Here is a 24032-nt window from a genome sequence, read left to right as displayed (position 1 = left end):
AGCAAGTCAATGCTAATATTATTTTGTTGAGTCTCTTTTTACTTACAAATTTGTATACATAACTTTGTAAGTAAAAAAAACTCAACAAATACAGGACGAGTACTGCTCAAATCACAAAAAGATTATATAAAAATAATTTTATAAAGTGATATAGTTTCATACAGTTTGTAGATCTAATTTATAATCATAAAAATAATTTTATAATATGATAAATCACATCAATTTACGCTTTCATTTTATAATATTGAAAGAGTCCAGACAAAACTAAAAGTAAAGATTTATTAGATTATAAAATTATTTTTATATAATTGAATAGTTTTGCAAAAGAATAAAATAGGTAACACAAAAAAGGAAGTAGTGACCAAATTGATTTCTCAGGTACTATTAAGTAGGAGCTTAATCAGCAAATTATGGACTCTTTGCTTTTAGTTTTGTCTGGACTCTTTCAATATTATAAAGTGAAAGCGTCAAATTGAACTATATATATATATATATATATATATATATATATATATGTATGTGGAAGGGATTCCAAGTGGGTACTATTAAATGAGGGATTGTGATTGCTAGCTTAATTATAATATCCACTAAAATATATTGGATACCTTCTCCCATAAAGTACGTACGTCAATAAGGTGCTTTAAGTTTTAACTAATTGAGCAAAACAACATTGCACAAATTGAGCAAAACAACATTGCACATGCATTGAATTTACCATTTTATGGTACTTAAAACATTCTCGGGCCAATCAAGCAAACAACGACGTACCCTTTTAGGATTAAAGGCGGAATCCACCAAGATAAATGAGACAATATAGTAAAAGAAGAAAGAGGAGTGTAACACCAACTGGAAAAACCAAAAGGTTGGCTTTTGAAACATTATATAAATAGAGTTTGAGTTACCACTTAAATAGTCAAGGTTCCATCCATCTTAAATCAATTTCATCCACCTGCCAAGTGCCCAACATGCAACTCCTAATACATTGGTATTCATGATTTTCTTTCCTATGCTATTGGTATTCATAATTAAAAAAAAAAAAAGAGTACTGCTACATCCACAAAATAATTACACAAAAATAATATCACAAGTTGATGTGATTTCATCTGATCCATTAGATCTATTTTACAATAAAAGTAACTTTATAGTATGACGAACCACATCAATTTGTAAAATTACTTTTGTGTAATCCCTTTGTGACTATAGTATTTCCCTAAAAATTAACTTTTTTTTCATGTGAATCACGTATTTACTTACTTTTTCAAGTGGATTGTATGGCGCTTGCACACTCCACGACTGCAAATATCATAAATTAATGCCATTTGGTCTCGCCATGTTGTCGTGTTCTCTTTGGTGCAAAGTTGGACATGAAGTGCACCTATTTATAATTTTCTCTTCAACTCCCTAAATAATTTTTTATTTTTTATTTTTGAATTTGTTGCCATTAAACTTGGTTTCTGATATTGAACGTGCACTTGGTTCTTCCTAAGCAATCTTTATCTCATATATGCAATCAAAACCTCGACACAGAGAATGTAGTACCATGAACACATGCAAACACGAAGCACAGAGCTCAACTCAGAGCTCTTCTAGCTATGGAGGAATTTAATTCCTTCATTGACTCTCCTGGCTTATCTAAAATGGGGTCTTCTAGAAATATTTTCTCTTGGCGTAATGGTCATGCCGGATTGTCTCGTAGTTGGTCAAGATTAGATAGAATGCTTTTGAATTCGACTGCAATTATGGATTTTCCTACTGCTCATATGCAATATTTGCCTCGGACAAATTCAGATCATGCTCCTATGATTATTTGGATGGATAAGGTGATGGATAGGTATGGTTTCTCTTCTTTTAAATTTCAACAAATGTGGATTTCACATGTCTCTTTTTTTTATTGTGTTAAAAAAGCTTGGGAAGAAGATGAAATATATGATAAGGGCCTTTTTAGATTGGCGAGAAAATTAAGAAAAACAAGGGTTGTATGATTGCATGGAATAAAACCTCATTTGGCAGAATTGATGTGAATATCAATATGTTAGAGGCACGTATAGAAGCATTAGAGGAAATTTTACAACATGGGCACTCTAAAGGTGATGAACTTGATTTATTGACTTCTCGTTTGGAGTTAAACCTTTGGCAACGGAGAGAATCTACGCGGCCTGCTCAACAATGTAAACAAGTGTAGTTAAAAAATGGTGATACTAATATCAAGTTTTTCCGTGCGTTAAAAACCCGTAATCACTGTTTGGAGCATGAGATGTCTCTTAGCGATGGTCAGAAACTTTCTTCTCCGGAAGATATTCACAATGAGGCTATTAATTATTTCTCTAAATTCCTTGCTGTTAAGGAAAGTGGCCCATTACCGGATTTGTCTCATCTTGTGAATCCGATGGTTTCTGTCTCTGAAAATCTTAATTTTTGCAAGCTCCCTTCAATCCAAGAAATAAAATAGGCTCTCTTTTCTATCCCAGATGATAGCAGTCCAGGCCTTGATGGTTTTGGATCAGGTTTCTTCCGATCTTGCTGGGATATTGTCAGTAAAGATGTGGTGGATGTTGTACAGGATTTCTTCAAGGGTACCTCTCTTCCAAGGTACTATTCGGCTACGTCCTTGGTTCTGATTCCAAAGGTGGACAACCCAAAAGTTTTTGATAAGTTTCGACCTATTAGCCTGTGCACTGTGATTTATAAGGTATGTTCCAAGATTTTGGTTAGACAGATTTCTCCTTTTCTTTCAAAAGTTATCTCTCAGGAACAGGGTGCCTTTATTCCTGGAAGAAGTATTTTTGAAAATATAAGTTTGACTCAGGAAATGACTCATAGTATTAATAAGTCTAATCGGGGAGGCAATGTGATGTTGAAAATTGATATTGCTAAGGCCTATGATAGTATCAACTGGGATTTTCTGCTACACATCTTTAAACAGTTGGGTTTTTCTGCGAAGGCTTGTGGCCTTATAAATTAATGTGTTCGCTCTCCGTGGTTCTCTGTGGTGATGAATGGTATTTCAAAAGGTTTTTTCTCAGCTGGTCATGGATTGAGGCAAGGAAATCCTTTTTCACCATATCTTTTTATTATGGTGGAGGAAATTCTATCTCGCATGCTCAAGAAATCTTTTCAAGATGGCAAGATTCTTCCATTCTATCATCCTCGAAATATGCCTATTGTCTCTCATCTCCTTTATGCTGATGACATTGTAATTTTTTCTAGTGGGAATAAAGCTTTCATGAAAGCTATTTCTGAAATATTAGCCACCTATAAAGTTTGGTCGGGCCAAAAAGTTAGCAAAGATAAATCTTCTATTATTTTTTCTAAAAGTATCTCTTTGCATAGAAGATGATCTACTCTCAATATTACTGGTTTTGTTGAAGGAACTTTGCCTTTTAAATATATTGGTATTCCCATTATTTCGAGAAGATTAAAGGCTATTCATCTTAATGAGATGGTGAGTAATATCCGACGCCGTGTAGGGGATGGCATAATAATTTTTTGTCTACTGGGGATCGGCTGCTTTTGATCAAGCATGTCCATACTTTATCTATAGTTCATGCTCCGCTTTCAGTTCTTCACACTATTCATAAATGCATGAATAATTTCTTTTGGGGATATAGAGAGGGGAAACTTAAGAAATATTGGTGTTCTTGGAAGAATATCTGCAAGCCATGCTAGGAAGGAGGTCTCGGTCTAAGGGATCTTCAAAATGTTCAAAAATCTCTTTATATGAAGTTTGCCTGGAAAGTCATAAAGGATAATTCCCTTTGGTCGAAGTTCTTTCAGGGAAAATATGTTAAAAATAATCATATTTTCATTGTCAAGCAGGCAAAAGGAAATAGATTTTAGAAAAGAATTATGTCTTGTATACTAGATGTGCTTAGAAACTCTAAATGAAAAATAAAGGATGGAAATATCTCTTTTTGGAGGGATAATTGGCTAGAAGAGGGCCCACTTTGTGATAAGTTTACCATTTCTAATTTTTCTAATCTTCATGTGAAAGATTGTCAAATTGATTCTGGGTGGGATGTTACTTTGCTTCAAAGTTTAGTTGGGGAGCGACAAGCGGCTGTGATCCTGCGTACATTGTGCAATGCTAAAACGGGTAATGACATTTTAGTTTGGAATGAGAATTCAGATGGTGCTTTCTCTACTCATAGTGCATGGGACATATTGAGAGTTTGGTCTCCTAAAATACAATGGACAAATTGGCTTTGGCATAATACATTACCTCAGAAAATTTCTGTCATTACTTGGAAAGCTTTTAATTCCTAGTGTTGATGACAGGTTGATTAAGGTGAGAATTCCTCTAGTTTCCAGGTATAACTGCTGTGTGATTGGTTGCTATGAAGATCAAAACCATGTTCTGGCTGGGGGAGTTTGCACGAGAAATATGGAAGAAGGCTGCTATGCTTGTCGGTATGCCATATTTTCTTTCGCAAAGTTGGCATGACACTATATCTATGTGGTTCAGAAAGGCTTCTAGACGTTCCCAATTTGGACAGATTTTGGGTTTAATGCCTATTATCATCACTTGGAGATTATGGCTACGAAGATGTAAATGTTGCATGGAGGGTAGTCAAGAGTCTCTCAATTTAGTTTGGAGAGATATTCTGTTTTGGGTTGGGAGAGTAGGTGAAAAAATGAAACCCGGTACCTCGCTATCTCATGATGATGAGATGATTTTGCAAAGTCTTCATATTCTAATAAAAAGGCCTAAAAGGAAATCTATATGCATTGTGAAATGGATTCGACCTTTGGGAGGCCGAATGAAGCTTAATGTGGATGGAAGTTCTTTAGGGAATCTGGGCCGTGCAGGAGCTGGAGGGGTTATTAGAGATGATAAAAGTAATTTGATTAGAGCTTTTTCTGAACATTTAGGCTTGGGATCGAATAATGATGATGAGGGGATGGGACTCCTTTTTGGTTTGCGTCTTGTGAAGAATTTGGGTTTAATTCATATTGACATTGAACTAGATTCTATGATAATTGTTCAGTGGGTTCATAAGTCACATTGTGGACTTTGGTACTTTGAAGATTTTTGGAAGGAAATTTTTGGTATTCTTAAAGGTTTGAACTACTCTATTTCGCACGTATTTAGACAAGATAATGCTCCAACTGATTTTTTGGCGAAGATGGGTGCTAAAGGTACTAGTACGACATGGGATAATTTTACTCATCCTCCTCATTTATTGAAAGGTATGTTGAAGACTGATAAGTTGGGACTTCCTTATGTAAGATTTGGCCAAGTTGTTTTCTTTGTTTTTTTTTTAAAAAAAATAAAAAAATAGGCTTGCTAGAATTTTATTTTTGTTGGTTTTGTTTTGATTTTATTGGTTTGTTTTGACACTTGGTTTTGAGTTAGTTTATAGCGTTATATCTTGTAAACTCCCAAGTATAATATTGTTTCCACGGTATTTATCCGCTATAAGTGATGGATTATTAATAAACTTAAGACGGTACTGCTATGTGTGTGGCGACCGGCTCTTCTTAAAAAAAAAAAAAAAAAATACCTTTAGATTTGCACCATGGAGGTTTTGCTTTGGTGCTTGGAAATCATTCAACCTTCAGAACGCATCCCAATTGACTAGAAGACACATTTAAGACTACAAATCCATGTCCTTAGTCGGGATGCACTTTAATAAAAACAACGCTAAATTATATATAATTATCATCACACTACAAGAAAAAGTACTTATTGCGGCGATTTTTATTCTATTGCAAATAAAATCGCCGCAATAAGTCACTTTTTGCAGTGAATCAAAATTCGCTGCGGCATTTTAACCGCGACTTGCGATTTAAATGGAGTTGGCCTTATTTACAGCGATTTTTAATTCTATTACGGCTTTTTGTTTCGCTGCAAAACGAAAAAACATCTTGCAACGGACTAAAATCGTCGCTACTTGGTCTGGGGCGGCAAAACGCACGAAATGTTTTATTTTTCCCCCCCCGAGCCAAACTCATCTTCTCTTCCTCTCTCTTCATCTTCTCGCACGGTACTGATCTTCGTATCTCTCTCTCTCTCTCTCTCTCTCTCTCGTTCTACCCTCTGACTTCGAACCCCAGGCCTTCACAGTAGACCCTCTCTCTCTCTCCACTGCAGATTTCTTGTGGGTTTGGTGCTGCGCGCGTTTGTGGGAGTTCTTGGAGTTCTGAGTTGCCAATCGGTGGTAAGGCTCTTCTCCTTCTCTGCTTCTCACGAACACACCCACATTCACTTCAAGTTAATTTTCACTCCCATGAAATTTCTGTGAAATGAATTTCATTTGAGCAGTCCGTGGGTTTTGGGGATTTTTCCTACGTTTTGTGGAATTTTGGGTTGCTGCTGGGAATCTCTCACAGCAGCAAGCTCCCACCCATTTCTCCTTTGCTCACGCAACACTCACTTCAATTTTTCACTCATCACAGATCGTAACTGCTCTCTATTTTTAGTGCATTTCTCTATTTTTTAACAACAAGGTTCATGCCTTCAGATGCTCTACATGTGTTTAATATCTATTTTATATTTCAAATTATTAAAACTTATAAAGAAAATATAAAAGAAAGAGAAGTGGTGTTCAACTTGTGTTTTGTGCATTCTACTAGCCTTTGTGACTGCACTCACTACAAACTTCATCAGTTATGTGGTTCTGTTTTAGTGCAGTGGCATTTTAGTAGTGAATTCAGTTGTGGTTCTTTTTTTGTGCATCTGAGTTGTGAGTCTTTTTAGTGCATTTGTGTTGTTTGTCTGTTTTGTGCATATGAGTTGTGGTTCTGGATTGGTGAAATTGGGTTTCTTTAGGGTTCAAAAGTTGGTGGGGTGGTTGGTTTAAAATTTAGGTCCTGCTGCTACATCTTTTTTCATATATTTTTATCAGCTTTAATTTCTATTTTGTGATCCACCAACATGCAATTTATTTTTTTAAAAAAAATCCAGAAGTTTTCTCTAAGTATTGATAGATTAAACTACTTATATATATATATATATATATATATATATATAAAGCATTCATAGACTATCTGCTATGAGATCTCAACACAATAAGTTGTTCTGCTTTGTATTTTTTTTAAAATACATTTTGCGGATTATAAGTTATATCTAGTCAATCTTTTAGAATAGATCACTTATGTGTTAGTTTTTTGAAATTGGCATTGCCTTCAAATAGAGGTGAGGACCTACAAACAAAGTGATTGCTCGAGCTTTATGGTCTAAAGGTAAACTAAATACACTAATCTATGACATTATCCATAATTATTTAGATCCCTGTAGTTGTTAAATGAAGGTAAGGCAGCATTTGGTTGTGTTTCCTTAAATGTTGCATCAAATTCTTGTGTGCTTACAAGGATTTTTTAGTTTGTGAATGCCTTTGGGGATTTTTCAAATTTTCAGATTGTGATGTACAACCTCGCAATAAGTTTTGAAGATAGGTGTACATTGTTCCAGTGCATTTGGTTGAACCTTATGCTAATACAGAGGCTCTTGATTAAAAAGGCGTGCTTGTTGTGAACTTCATCATCTCCATGAACTTCATCATCATTTCAATTCTTATTTTATAGATTATGTTTGTTCAATTCTAAGTTGTACTGAAATAACTATAAACAAACTTATCAACATGCTAGTGTTACTATGGTAGTATCTTAGTTACATTTTAAGTGTTGAATACTGCAATTTGCAAAGTAAAAGTCTCCCCCATTGTAAAGTGTGAATTCTATACTGGTTTCTCAGAGAAAATGTGTGTGTATTTTCAAATCAGATACCTTAAAAGGTTTTTGTGTCACTTATGCATGTATATTCCTGATTATGTTTCATTCTTAAATTTTGTCATTTTATTCTAGGATCCATTTTTAAGAGTATCTAGAATTGTTGCATAATTTTTGGGAAATGCCAAATTTACTAGCTCATAGCTGTATAAGTTTTTATATATTTTAACAAATGACTGAGGAACCCTTGCGTTTGGTTTGTGCTTTTTGGTCTAACCTTCTCCATTATCTGTCTGTGCTATTGTTGTTCTGCCATGCAGAAGACTGGCACTTATTATTGTTGTGGCTATCATGCTCTTTTTGGCATTTCTTGGATTTTGTGAGTCTTTTGTTCTCTTGGCTTAGAAGAAGATTATTCTCATCATATGGCTTATTATAGTCGTGGCTTATTTATTTGTTCTTATATCATTGTTATGGCTACTTGTTGCAGTATTTTCCAAATGATTGGGATGCAACCTCTGGTATACTTGTAAGTGATTTAAACATTAAGCCCTTTTCATGCTCAATTATTAATAACGGTCATTGAAAATTTCGGAATCAGTTCTCTTTTACTTGATTAGCTTCTATCCTTATTTGGGGGCCTAAAAGATGTGTATACTGTGTGCAATGAAGACATTTTGTGCATGGATCTGTTACTAGTTGACTTGTTAATGCGATGATTGCCTGCTCTTATTTTTGCTAGTCTTGACTTGTTAATTTTTATGAAAATGTTGACTTGCTATAGAGGTTTGTGATTAATGGGGTTTCCCAAACTTCTGATATATTATATAATATATAATGGTAAAGAATGTTAACAGTTGTGATTCTGACTGATGACTAGTGTATAGTCTCAATCCACGAGGAATTGGGGAAAAATGTTTTTCGTAGTATTGAGGTAGATCGATCGAGCGCGTTTGAAATTTACTCCACAAGAGGAAAAGAAAAAGCTAGAGCTGCTTATAACGTAACTCCAATTAGTGGTGGCATGGATATATGTGGAATTCTTTCACATGAGTTAATGTAGTCTAATTCTCATGGTTTGGCCAATGTACATTATGTACGTACGTAATGCGTGGGTCGTTTGAAAATTAAACCTCAAGATCGAGATCATCATTAATGTTGGGGATATTCTTGATGGTACTACTCATTCAGCATTTGACCAAATAAAAAAGAAGAAAAATGTTAGGTGGTGATCTATATATATATATATATATAAGTAAGAGTTTTACGTACACAAAAAGTTTACAAATTGACTAACTCAATATAATTTGTCGCATCTATTAATTCATAATAAAAATTATTTTACAATATGACCATAACATTAAACTTTATTAACTTGAAAATTTTCTTGTATAAGATTTTTGTGGAAACCGAAACATCCAAAACTAGTACAAGTACGTACGCATGCAGCTAATTAGAGACACGAGCCGGCAGAGCTGCATCAATTGAGATTATTCCTATAAATCCATATTCATTTAAGAAAAATGATTAACACACAACACTTTATATAATAATATTCTAAAATAAGAGGTATTTTTATAAAATATCTTATAAAACTGATATTATTTTACAAAAATATCATTACTTTATAACATGTATTGTAAAAAATATTATATAAAATATTATGTATTTATCACTAATCTTCATTTAAATAACAAACAACATGCAATAAGTGGGGATTTGTAATAAAGTGTCGGAGGTGCCGCTCCTTTTGGTAAAATAAAAATAAAAATAAAAAAGCATGCAATATTGCAACTATATTAAATTCCTAAAAGTTTTTGTCAATATAAAATAAGGGAAGTCCGCATGCAAGGGCCACAACCATTTCAATCTAAGAAAAGTCGTACGTACCTCCAATTAATGGGGTTGGCCGGGGGTTGTTGATAAGTAGTTGGATGAATGAAAGTGCTAAAGTCATGAATAAACGTATGGGCATACTCCCTTCTCTACCGGCCGGCCGGAGAAGTCATTAACAGCTGCCCCATATATTTATGGATGATGATCCACTTACCACCAACTACTATGGGTTTACTATGCGTCCGACATGGCCTTTGTTTTTTCCTTTCTCTATTGCTGACAGTCTTCTCCACTGACGCCTCTGAATTAACTTTTTGGTAACTTCTGCTTCCAGCCGCCCTTATGTTAAAAGTATGGAAAGAAATTTTTAAAGTGACACCAAAACAATCGAACCCCTCTCTCTCATCGCATTCGTTCCTTGCGGCTTGAACGGCGTTCATTTCCCGTTTATTTTTTGTGGATTGTCACCGTCGAGTCCAGACAACTCCGAGCCCACCGATGGAGCCCAGACACGTCGAGCCCAAATGACATCAAGCCCAACCCTAGAGCCTAGACGACAAGCTCAACTCTCAAGCCCACCTCCGCGACGTACCGCTTGCCGTAAGGATAACTGTCTCACCTCCGTCATGCCTCCTCGTCATGCCTCCTACGGTATGAACAAATCAGTTGCTTGTATAATAAAATTCTCATTTTTACTTGTGTAATCAGTTGAATATTCATAATGAATTTTATGGTATATTTGCCAATTGTGTAAATTTAATTTGATTCCTTAACAAGTAAATTTAAGAATTAATTATATTTTGGCTCATCGAACTTTCACTCAATTTATAATGTGCCTTCAAAAGTAATAATTGTATCAAAGTGGACCATCGAACTTTCAAAACTTCTCAATCCCTCCCTTCTGTCTACTATCAGCGTTAAATCTAATGAAAATTCATTGCATGTGCTGCTCATGTGCATAATAATATTCACTGTAAAGATGTAATTTTCATCTAATTTATTATCATTGATTATATAAAATATAAAATAATATATGCTATCAATTAATCATAAATCATCTAATTTATTTTCATTAGGGTTAATGATTAATGATTTATGATTAATTGATAACATATATTATTTTATATTTTATATGGTCAATGATAATAAATTAGATAAACTTGCAGATGACTTTAGTTCATTTCACACACAAATTTTGTGCATTACTTTTTATAGCATTGAGAGGCAGTTCCAAGTAATTTATACAAATACAAAATTTAAAAAAGTTCAAAAAGAGTTTAAGACGTTTGATTTATTATTGCACATCAATAATTTGAAGTGAATGAGAGATTTTTACATATCATGTGGCTGATCAGGTCCAAGTTACGGATGAGTTTAGAAAAAGTACAAAATATGTTGTTGAGTTTAATGAAGAAGAGTGTGAAACAAGCTGTACATATCAGTTGTTTGCTTTTAAGGGCATTTTGTGTAAACATGACATCCATGTGTTAACACTCCATGACAAGGAAGAGGTGCCTGCAAAATACATATTTGATAAATGGAGGAAGGACCTGAAACGAGATTATACACTTGTGCGAAATAGTCGTAATGATTTGAGTTATAGTCCAAACGCACTCCGAATGAATAAATTGAACAAGATTTTTTATGAGATTTCTTCAATTGCAGGCACCTCAAATGAAGGTTGTGTGAAGTTATAACTCAATTAAGTAAGTTGAAGCTGTAGTAGGTTGAGGTCCAGCCAGTGTGTGATAACCGTTCTACTGAGTCATTAAGGGTGACGAAGGGGTTTGAAAAATTAAAAAGTCATGTTATTGCTCATAGTAAAGGTATGCCAGTTTCTAAAAGGAAACAATCATTGACTGAGAAGGCAGTGCATTAGTTGAAAGCAAGGAAGACTCAAAGGCTAAGTCAAGTAGTTTTTGTAGTTTGTGTTTCTAATTATATTTTTGTAATTTATCTACATTAACTATATGTCTTGAATTTTTTAATAGAAGAATAGGCCACGCTTAGATAGAACCATTGTCGCAGATGTTGGCTCGCTTAGCTTGCCCGAGCTTGATTTTCCTATAGCCTCTACTACTCAATCAACTGTGGTATTGTTTATTTCTTTTCTAATTATATAATATTGATTCTTTTAAGGATATTAATTGTGAGTATCTTGTCTTCTCTTGATAGGTACAACCGTGTTTCCAACTTATGAACAATGTTAACTCTTGTGTTACTCCTACATATTAAGATTTAGACGTTGATATCCGTATATATATTAAATTAATTATGTTGAAATTAACTTTTACTCAAGATAGTACAATTACTAGTGTAACAATATTCTGCAGGTTTGAAATTATAGATTTGTTCTTTAGCGTCATTTTGCAAGGAAGCTGTTAAATTAAAGTTGCCACTGGTGTACTTGTTTAAGATGGAAGGTAGATATATTGAGATGTTTAATACCTTAATTAAGCTGAGCAGTGCCTTAAGTTTACTGTATTGTTGAATGTGTTGATGTCTATGTACATGCTTTAGTTATTTATGTTCATTTTGCTGATTTTTGTTTAAAGGTTGGTGGTGTTTGCGATGTGGCAGTTTTGTGCTCACCCTGGAAGATAGTTATTTGTGTTTTGCCTTGCGGAAGTCTCTTGAATCCAGTTACTTTATACACGTTGTTCATGATATTAGAACAAAGGAATTTGGATCTTCAACATGATTGTAAGGTAAATGAATTGATGTTAGGATTTATATCATCTTTCACTATCTTTTTTCTTGTACACTGCAAATGATATGAACTCATAAAAATCATAGCAAAAATTGTTGATAGTGCTAACTGTAAAGATTTGGTAGCCCCTTTGCATACTGCCCTAAGTCCCAATCTGTTTATAGTTTTGATATGTTGGTTTGACCACACATTATTTATTTATTCATTGTGTTTGTGCAACAAAGATAAGACACTTGGATATTATTTATTTTGGCCTTTATTTATTATTTAGTCATTTAATTTAATAATTGGTTTAGAACTTAAATCAAATCCACCATAGTGTGTGAAGTTGTAAAACTAAATTATATCTTTCTTGCCAAAAAGAAAGATTGAAATAAACGTTGAGAATTTTACAGATCAATGACAATGGTTTTGACACAAATGAAGGGAATGGAAATATGGATCTCAAAGTATCAAAGGACGGACTGACTTTTTAATCGAAAAAAAGAAAGAAAAGGGGATGAAGTGGTTTGTGCATTTATCATTTATGACACCTGTTGGATATATGTGAGTGTGGTGAACTAGCAAGGGTAATCAGATCGTAATGGATGAAAAATAGGTTTTTCTTTTTTGTCAGATTGTAATAGTGTTAATGCACCTGTCATGAATTGTGTATTTGAGAGCTTGAGAAATGTATTTATCAAGTTTTAATTGAATCAATTATGTGCCGGTCTTGATAGATTGAAATGATGCAACTGCATCGCTTGCTTATTGATATACCAGTCTGGACATATTATATTTGTTTTGATGTATCTGAAGTTGGTAAGAGGTTTGGCCTAAGAAAATGGCAGCATCCTTGATGATGCTTGTAGGCAATGTTACGATAAAGATCCTACCCTCCTAAACTGATCGCAACGATGCCATGATGACATGCAATACTTTACGTTGAAGCTCAAACAAAAGATCTCATTACAAACAGGCATGGTATTAATATCATAACATTTTGGGCCCAAGATTCTGGCTTTGTTCATATATCTATGGTGCCAACCATACCCAAGATTGTTGCAATCAAGCACAACGACGACTAAAACGAAAGCCGTGGAAAAAAAAAGGACAAGTCACCCACACACAATGCCATATGGACCATGATGACATTGTTAACTTAGCATGATTACAACTACCCATGTTCCAACATTTGCAATCTAAATATACAGATTCAAATACATACACAAAAACACAAATTTCGATTTGAACACCATCAACTTCAACTTTACAAAATAATTCACATTACAGTATGATATGTTTTGGTAGCATTAATGGATTGCCATTATCACTCTTTGCCTAGATACCTCCTGCTCATATATTAAATGACTCCACGTAGCTTCTGCATCCAATAGTTCATATAACTCCCGCAGTCATTCTCCTATAGCCATACCATATTTGTAGATTTCTAGATAAACCCAACAAATTGCTCAGCCGCCCAAGCTGCATAACAAAATTAGACCAAACCATTAGTTGACCATTGTTCTTATTAACCTTCTTCACAGAAACTTGCCAAAAAATATTGAAAAAAAATAAAAGCAAGCAACCAAGGAACCTTCTCCTCAGCAATATCAAACGACTCAGAATTAACACAGAGAAGAACTAACATGTAAAGAGATAGAATAGGCAGAATGCAAAAATATTAGATGAAAGAATATTTTTAAAACGTAGAAACAGTTTTCATAGTTCCTTCTATTTGGTGTAGTTTAAAATTTTAGTGGAAAGAATAATTTTAGTGAAAAACCAAACATGCCCCCAGAAGAATCTTTTATCATTTAAATTTGTCATTAAGTTACTAGTACTGGATTAGGAAAAACTAAGTTAATTTGAAAACTGGCTTAAGAGGATGGCGTCCAAAAGCTTATATACACCTGCTCAAACTTACACTCAAACAATGCGAGACACTTTAAATTGTAAACATAGTATTCAATGACTTAGCACCACCTAATACATAATACCAAAAATACCTTAAACTAGTATCCACATCCTCCGTGTACACAAGCGTCCGTAACTCTATGATCACAATCCTATATAATTTCATACTCATATTCAATGTGGGGATTAACTTGAACCAAATGGTACAAATAATAACATTTACTCTTAAGAACTAGCTTGTGGGTGAAGGATTTCCAAAAGCTCATATCCTAGCTTAAAAAAAGAAAGTAACTTTCTAAAATTAAGTAAAAGGTAATTCAGAACTCAAAAAAGATACAGGGAAATGTCTTACAAATAAAGGATATGTTGCACAACCTGAAAAGATAAGCATTTTTTTAATTTCTTTTTTTGAAAAATTATATATTTTCCTTCCTTTTTATTTCTATTTGTTTCTATTTTTGTGTTGAATTTGCAATTTTTCAATCAAATTTCAGATAAAGTGAAATTGGATTACTTTTATTTGGTTATAACAATTATGGTTCTGGAGGTTTATTAGAGAATAACTTATAACCGGTATCTCCTACAAGTGTTTATTATCGAAGACCAATGAGGATATGCCATGTAAGGAATTATGAAAACACCAACCTCTCAACGCTGCAAGGAATCCTTTGTGCATTCCCCCATCCCCTCTCTCTCTGCTCTCTCTCTCTCTCTCTCCCGATCCTTCCATTTGTAAAAATCCCTCTCTCACTTTCTCCTTCCCTGTCTTTTTCTCTGTAATCAACAGCTTTCAGGCCATGGCCGACTCGAACTCCTTCGTCTTTGGAACATTACTAGCTTCTTCTTCTTTTTTTTCTTGCGGTAATCGTCTCTCTCTCAAACACACACTTACTACTGATCCAACTAATTATAATAGCATTTTTACAATTTTTCCATGATCAGGAACAGTTGATGTCAAAGCCAAACTCTGCCCTCGGAGTCGTATAATCGTGGCGAAGGGTGGTAGGAATCGCTGCTTGGAGTCGAATTTCCTTGCTCCGATTTCTTTCGAATTGCAGTCTTCTAACGCTATGAATTCGATGGTGTTTTTTCATTATCATTGTCTACAAATGCTAAACCAATCACTATGCCTGGTGGCTGGTGATCGTCTTGTTCGTGGATTGAACCTCTAGTTCTTTCGTGTGTATGTGTGTATTTTGTTTCGCACACAATATATCCAAGTTAATTTGTCTAATAATATTCCACTATCTTTTTAAAAAAAATTGATTTAGATAAAAAGGTCATGCCATTGAGCTCAGATCAGGCAGAGAATTCACGGAAAGACGCTCAACCCAATCAACAAGCAATTCATAAAGAGATCGAGATGGTTCCGAAAATGGAAGAAATTTATGAATCTATTTCGCCTCCATGTTTACCACTGATACCCATTTCACGAATTCTGAAAGGCATCCCTCACAGTCCTCATCATTTGCTGTCAGATTTCAGGTTAGGATTTTTGTGAAGGAGAGGGAAGGAGAGAGACGAAACTGAAGAGGAAAGAGAGAGAGAGAGGGATTTCTGTTGATGTAAGGTGAGAGAGAGAGAGAGAGAGAGAGAGAGAGAGAGCGAGCAAGCAGAGAGAGGGGGTGGGGGTATGCATAAGGGATCTCCTACAGTGCAGAGAGGACAGTATCTTATCAACCCCTTACGTGGCATATCCACATTGGTCTCCGTTAATAAGCACTTGTAAGAGACACTAGTCCGAAGCGTTTCTTGGTCTATTAAGGTTTCACTCTAAGCCTGATCATGTTCATGGAAAACAATGGCATGCCTCATGGTGAGTGAGATTTACACTGTGACAGCCTTATGATACACACCCCTCCATAAAGGGTGGGCAATGGCCAAAGCTAAATCTTAAAAAAAAAAAAAAAAAAAATTAATTATGCACTCACAAAAAAGGAGATTCCCTAAGCTTACCAGGTACTATGAATTAAGGTGTTTGAGCAAATATTTCTTGTTCATTCAATCATCATATATATATATATATATGCAGGCCAAACCTCTTACTTGACTCATTCATTTAAGTTTATAACAATACAAGCTGCAGCTTTGAAATGCAAAAAATTAAGCTTCTCTAAAATACTTGATTTAGATTCATTCAAGCTTAACGACCGTATGGCTCCCTTTTATTTACTCTTGGAACAATTTTAAACTTGTTTTCGAGCAGATTTTCTTATTATGATAATTCTCTATTCTATACCATTCCCCGATGAATGACCCAAAATGGCCAAAAGAGAGAAACATTTATAAGGAAAATCAAAGAGTAGGTTTTGTGGTGTGAATAAAATAAACAAACGCAATAATTAATAGTTATTTCATACACGTTGGAATGACTTCTAATCATCTTTTACACATTGCATGATAGGTCCCAAATTAAGAGAGTATACATGCTAAAATGAATTGTTTCTCTTCGGGTGAGAAAGTACCGCACTATTTTGATAACAATTGATTTCTTGATTGCTCGTTGATAACTTTGGCTGCTTAAATAAGTAAAGCCACGTACACTTCAAACCGAAATACAAGGAAAACTTATTAACTAATAACTGGACCACAACGCACGTAAAGCAGAGCATAAAACAGAGCATGCAAATATGTAAAAACAGAACAAAACTAACGGAAATAAATGATGTAAAACTCGCAACCACTGAAGACCCATTCGACTTCTGCACATTCAGCCACGACCCAGTCCACGCTGCGTTGTTCTTCACTTCGCTTAATGGTCCCGTCCGCTGTCTACGTTGCCTCATTCCCTGCTGCTCGCATGCAACGTCTTCCTCATATGTGCATGCAGCGTCTTTCACGTCTCCTACGTCCCCTCGTTTCCCAGATACTTGGGTTTTGGCTTGAGGCCTTTCTCTGAACGCCGAGGCCTATCATTGCATGATTTGTTTCACAAGCCAAATTAATCATCAGAAAACCAAACACCCAAATCGCAGTGGGAATAACTTTTGTGGGGTTACCTGACAGCTCAGGAGGGTGGGCTATGCGTGGCGGCGGCAGTAGTGGTAGACCCTGGTGTGACTTCGCCCAAATCGCCCAAACCCGAAATAGATAGAGACAGAGAGAGAGTCGATTGAGAGGGAGAGAGAAGCACCCTTAACTTCGAATGCGTCATTGTATGGTGGCCACACCGCAGGAGGCACGAATCGAAGGGGAGATGAGGTTCGGCCAGGCCAGGTAGCGACGCTAAAACTTTTGAGAGAGAGAGAGAGAGAGGGAGAGAGAGAGTTAGTGTAGGATAGAGGTTCGGGAATGGGTATGGGTATGGTGTTTATCTCACCTTCGACGACGCCGGAGAGGTTGGTTCGCCCTTCTGACACCGATGCCGGGAGGTCCGTTCTCAGTCTGTGACATTGAGAGGTTCGTTCGTTCGACCTGAGATGGGGAGGAGAGCTCAGATAAAAATGAAAGCAACCGGGCAGGATTTGAATTTCAAAATGAAAAAGCAAAATTCTGTATACACATGCATCATTTTGACAATGCAGAAGAAAATCACATCACACCGTAGAGAAGCCTGTCAGCAGCAAAGAAATGAAAAAAAAAAAAAAGCCACATTGGACTCGTAGTAAACATAGTTAGTGGCAATTGTATCATAATTGGGATAATTTATTATTATAATTTTTTTAAATTTTAAAATAATAATAATAATAATTTATTATTTCAATTCAACTCGACAAAGTCTCAAAAACTCGATCCAGAGATCCAAACTTACATAAGTGGAGAATCATTAATTCAAGTGTAAGGGCTTAGAGCCCAACCAAACCAGAATATCAGTTATATATTACACAGCCCAAAATTAGACTCTGGAATTTCCTTTTCAATGTCTGTCGCATTCGGACATGATGGACTGTGGAAGTCCAATAACATTGATTGATCCTATGTGGGTGAGGAACAATCACCCTCAATAGAAACTCTTAAGTTCCTTTGTTATCAACAGTAGTTTCATATTCTATGAAATTCAGGTTTCGATGGCATGGTCACTGTATACATTCATTGTACATGCTGGTACTGCTCAATCATCATTTCGTCAGCAAGTTGAAAATAGAGCTTATAGTTAGGTTTTTATTTATGGATACATGATACATATATACGTATATACGTATAGGCTTCCCCTAATGGATTTGATCATAATTCGTTAATTAACAACCTCAGGGGATGAAATTCTTGATTTCTTAATTTCTTGGTATAATCTGGCTTGTGCAATCAATCAAAACTAGTATTATTGCATAAAGATTAGATTATTTTTAATCACAAGAATCACGTACACCTTAGTTAGGATGTACCTTAGTTACTGTACTATATATTCTTGTATTTTACTTTTTCCGTATCATGATTATACAGATGGGTGGGGCTATTTTGCCGCCCCACTTTTACCGCCCTTTTTTTTTTATATTTTTTAATACATTTAAATATTTTTAAAAAAAAATTAATACACTTAAAATTACTTCCTTAATTATTAAGTAAAAAAAAAAAAAAGGTCAAGCGGTCACTTTGAGCAGTCAAAGTGAGAGGCAAAGTAGTGTTTTCCTATACAAATTCTAGAATTTTCTCACATTCTCGAGCATTCTCTCTATCAATCAGGGTCAGCTCAATGGAAAGGCCTTTAGGCTATTGCTTGAGGCCCCATCTTATGTAAGGTCCAAAAATAAAAAATGAGATTTTTTTTGAAAAAAATAAAATAAAAACCATTTCATTAAATAAAATCTTAAATAAGTTTTATATTTTTTAATATGTGAAAGGCCCCATAATACTAAATTTAATATTTAATACAATGATTTTTTTTTTATAAGTAATACAATGAATTATTTATATTTTAAATAATTTTTTAAGATCTTGCTAAATTTAGGTACAAAATCTGCATTGAGGCCTTATTTTAAATTATTGTTATAAATACAAATCCATAAAAACTGTATTTAAATATTTTAAATAAAATGTCATTTTATTGAAAATTTTGAAAATATTTTATATAATAATTTATATTTTATTATATTATAATTACGAATAATTCATTTAAATTTCACCATAACCCTCAATTTGAATTGAGCGCCCCTGCTATCAACTAGGTTAAGGTTGCGTATATAAGATAATCTGATGCATGCCAAAAGCTCGATCAACCCCCTGCTCCAGCCTCCAACATCTTTAATTATTATCCGTTAATATTTCAAAAGTTGCCCACAACATGTACGTACCAGCTAGTTTGTCCCCCCCAAAAAAAAGGCCCTAGCTTTTTACATGGGAAAAGGAGGTATGAAAAGAATCTTAATGAGAGCCCACTACTTTTCTTAATGGGTGTAGAAAAGAGGTGATAAGATCAAGTTCGACTTAGTTAGTATGCTCAAACATTACTAATCACAGCATGGATGGTAATATTCAATATTCATGTCATGGTTCAAATGCGTTTTCCCACTGCTGTTTTAACAAAGTCAGAAAAGAATCTTCAAAAAAATCCCAGTTTCCCACATTACAGGCCATCAGCCTACATATCTTTTCAACTTTCAACTAATAAAGATAAACTCACCCACCCCTACCCCCAAAACAAAGCTAGCTAGCCATATTATATTAACCCGAATTAAATGAATCATCATGTGCAAGGGCCATACTCTCAAGGAGCCTCATCAACTTGATATATATATATATATATATATATATATATATAGAGAGAGAGAGAGAGAGAGAGAGAGAGAGAGATGGGGAACAGTATAGGAGGAAGAAAGAAAGCTAAGGTGATGAAGATCAATGGAGAAACCTTGAAGCTCAAAACCCCAGTGCGAGCATGGGAAGTTCTTAAGGACTGCCCTGGTCACGTCTTATTGGAGTCCGAGGCTGTAAAGCGTTATGGCATCCGAGCCAAGCCATTGGAACCGGAGCAACAGCTCATCCCCAAGAAAATATACTTCCTAGTACTAGATCAACTACCCAAGTCTTCTGACGAAAAGGTGCCTAGAGCTGTAAGGTCTCAGTCAGGTGGCATACACATGAGTGCCAAGGAACGGCTCGAGTGCTTGATGCTATCTCGGAGAACGGTTTCTGATCTTTCTATTAATAGAGCGCCGAGTGTTGTGTCCGATCGTTCTGGGCATTTGAAGGTGAAAATAAGGTTACCAAGCGATCAAATGGCCAAATTGGTGGCTGAAAGCAGAGATGGCGTGGAGGTGGCCGAGAAGATCTTGGATATTTATAGGGACCGCGCCGGAGAGATTAATGGGGATCATGTGGCGGAGGGAAAAGAGGACACATTGATGCACCGGGAAGCACCATGGAAACCGGCTCTAGGGAGTATTGGGGAGAAGACCAAGGCACATAAGGTACTTTTCCGTTAAATTTGTCGCAATGATCTTCATTTCAATTTCCACGTACATAGATTAAGTTGTTGATATTTAACATAATGTAGCAACACATAATTACGTATTCGTGTTCAAGGCCACTACTTTATTAAATGCTAAATGCTGTCGGCCTTTTTGGACCGACATAAATATACACATTGTTTGAAGAGTACGTAAACCTGATTTATAATAGACTGCTAGTGCTCCTACCTCCGTAAAGAAATTATATAAAAACAATCTCACAAACTAACGTAATTATCTATAAAGAAATTATACAAAAATAATATTACAAACTGACGTGATTTCATTTAATTCGTTAGATATATTTTACAATAAAAATAATTTAATAATCTGACAAACCACATTAAGTCACGTTAGTTTGTAGGATTATTTTTGTGTAACTCTTTTATAACTAGAGTATTTTCTTTTATGACATATGGCTGGCATTTTTTTAATTTAAAGTCGTTTCATAAGAGTAATGCTACTCATCATTTCAATTCTCATCATCCTCTCATAATTTTATGATATATCATTAGATGATTGGAGATTATTTATTATATTTCACTTGTGAACCTATCATTTAATATTATATTATAAAATAATAAGAGGATGATGAAAAAATTAATGATGAATAGATTTTTTTCGTTTCATAAATCTCTATAGAAAGCTGAATGCGCATGAGGGGGCTAATTTGGGTATGATAACCACAGACATAATGAAAGATTTGACTACCATTAACCATACATACCGATCATTTTTCTCAATACATTAGAACTTAAAAGAATGAAAAGATAATATATATTCTACTTTTAATTGTTATCGCATGCATGTCGCATTTTAATTATTATTTTTATTTAAGTAGTTAATTTTATGACACTACTTCAAACGTATAATCCATATTAATTAGTCAGAGTGACTGAATTTAATAATAATATGGGATCGAAAATAAGTTTAATTCTTAAAAATTCATAATTAATTACCTGGTCATTGCTCAAAATTTAAAAAAGAAAAGAAAAAGCTAATGAAATTTCTAAATACTTCTAATTTTCCAATTAGTCAAACGTTTGTTTTTATAGTAAGAAACGAATAAAAAGAAAGTAAAATCAATGAGACCTATGATCTTCTAGACACTGTCCATTTTATTTAGCAAAGAATATTACACATGCACATGATATATAGGCATAGCATTGTCAACTACAGAAGCTGACATTTGGTCATGTGAACGCCTTTCAAATTTCTTTACAAGAGTCTAGCTGCATTGATGGAAAATAGATATGTTATAACTAGAAGCAACAAAGAATATGTCATATATGTATACTCGTCAAGACTCAGAATTAGAAGAAAATTAACAAGATCATAAATATTATGACATTTAATTTTCTCATAAGTTATCCTTAATTAATAATTATATGGACTCAATTTTTTTAGAGCATATTTTATGTGATAGCTAGCTAGTACTATTATTTCATAAAAAAAAAATTATTGAGTTTTTTTTTTTTTTAATTTTAGTTTCTCACCTGATTTAAATTTTTAATTCCACATAATCAACCTTCTATTTTATAATGGATTGTAAAAAGAAATGTAAAACAAATTGTGTATATATATATATATATATATATTATATTTAATTATGTTTTACCCTTTCACAAACTAATTTTGGTAATGATGAGACAACTTGGGCAAACTTCCAAAATATTGTTTGACCATGAAAAGGTCAGTCGATAATTTCTTCGGAAAGCAACCATCCTTCGAGAAGGATTAATTGTATTAATTTTATAGCTGACTGATTTTCAGTACCGGCTCATTTTAAATTTATTCTGTTTTTCAATTTATAGAAAATAGGATTCATTAGTAGACTTTGAATACTTCTTAAGTCACGCAGAGAATTGTCTAAAAACATTAATGTATATATAAAATTATTCCAAGTATAGTTTTCTATGTCATATTATTTATAAGAGTAATATTTGATATAGTCTTAGGTTGTGTTTGGGTAGCAAGATATTCTCAGGTATGTTATAAATAGTAATAAAAAAGTAATAATAGAATATTGAATAGTAGTGAAAAGTAATAATAAAATAATAAATAATAGTGAGTTATTATGAAAATAATATTTTAAGTACCCAAACTAGGCCTTAGAGTTTGTAAGTCCTGCGTATTTCTTTAAAAAAATAATGAAATTCATCATATAAAATAATTTTTCATATGTGCATCATAGATCTCATTTCTATCTTTTTAAAAATAAGTGCACAAAACTTAATTAGGTATTCTAGGAATTTATAAATCATTTTCAACAGGAAACCTAATTTCTTGATTATTCGTTCTGTTTGGATTTCCGCCCATTTTCTTTGGAATTTTGTAATCACCTTTGGACAGAAACATTGTTTGGTTGTCTTTTCTCGGCCATGGAATTAAGGTGCCGGGTGGTGGGGAGCGATCTACATGATTTTGTTGACTCACTTAAATGTGATAAGAAATCTTCTTTAATTCAATGAATTAGCTAGGTCTTCTAATTTGGAATAGTATTGTTCCGATTACTAATTATAATAATAATAAAAAAACAAACCACTCTTGCAAGCTGTTGCAAAAGACATGGTATCATTTAGATAGAGAGTTACGATACGATGAATTAAAATGAAAGTTAAAAGTTAAATAAAATATTGTTATAATATAATTTTTTAATATTAATATTATTGTTTTGGAAATTGAAAAAGTTGATCAATTGTTTATTATATATTTTTGTGTAAAAATTTAAAAAATTTATAATGATGAGATGAGATGAGATGAAACGCTTTTACTATCCAAATGAGACTACTCTTCACATACATGATAAAATTATATTTATAAAAAAAATAAATTTAAACTTCTTTTACAAATTAAATATTATCGCATCAATAGTGTATGTCTTCTACATCTAATAACAGAAAATAAAGTTGGGCATTATGTCAACAAGAGTCTTTTCTTGGCCATATATATGTTTCAATATTTTATATTTGAAGTATTGATATATACAAGTACCTTCTTTGAAACTCAAATTACTACTATGCTCTCTCAATTATGGAGACCATGGAATATTAACTTTAATTTCTTGAATCATTTAAATTTGCAGAAGCGAGTTAGTTTCGTTCCAATGGAAGAAGAAAATTGCTCGGATGGGCCTCAAAGTAGCAGTCGACTCAACCGAAGAATCGAGTGAAACTGCAAAAACTCCTTTTTTATAGTGTCCTAGCATTATATATATATATATATATATATTCATTCTTGCAACTTAATTTGCAAATATGTTGTGGGCAATATCTTGTACTATACGTATTTATTTTTTAAAAATATTGATCATCATCCTTTTACCTGGCCATCGTTCTTTTTTTTTTTTTATATCAAATTTTGCATCAAATGATTGTCTAGATAAGTAAAATATAACAAATAATTTTTCAATAATTCAATGTTATATCAAGAAAGAATGAAAAAAATGATGGTTATAACAATGACACTGCAAGAAAACCCACCTTTCTCAGCGCCACTTTTCGTCGCAATTACCACCTTAATTCGCCGCATATCTCTTT

The 24032-nt window shown here is 33.9% G+C and overlaps 1 protein-coding gene and 1 long non-coding RNA gene across 2 annotated transcripts; both read left to right on the top strand.

The window, feature by feature from the left end:
- Nucleotides 1-7143: 7143 nt before the first annotated feature.
- On the top strand, nt 7144-8510 carry LOC121252365. The gene is made up of 3 exons (XR_005938206.1): nt 7144-7182; nt 7989-8047; nt 8159-8510. It is a non-coding gene; the product is annotated as an uncharacterized LOC121252365 (long non-coding RNA).
- Nucleotides 8511-19552: 11042 nt separating this feature from the next.
- On the top strand, nt 19553-23818 carry LOC121252304 (uncharacterized protein At1g66480-like). The gene is made up of 2 exons (XM_041151900.1): nt 19553-20454; nt 23579-23818. The coding sequence occupies exons 1-2, from the start codon at nt 19837-19839 to the stop codon at nt 23663-23665; spliced, it is 705 nt and encodes a 234-aa protein (XP_041007834.1). The 5' UTR covers nt 19553-19836; the 3' UTR covers nt 23666-23818.
- The last annotated feature ends 214 nt before the right edge of the window (nt 23819-24032 follow it).

Source organism: Juglans microcarpa x Juglans regia, chromosome 2S (genome assembly GCF_004785595.1).
Source record: "Juglans microcarpa x Juglans regia isolate MS1-56 chromosome 2S, Jm3101_v1.0, whole genome shotgun sequence".
Classification (NCBI taxonomy): Eukaryota; Viridiplantae; Streptophyta; class Magnoliopsida; order Fagales; family Juglandaceae; genus Juglans; species Juglans microcarpa x Juglans regia.
This window is presented reverse-complemented; position numbering and strand designations above follow the sequence as displayed.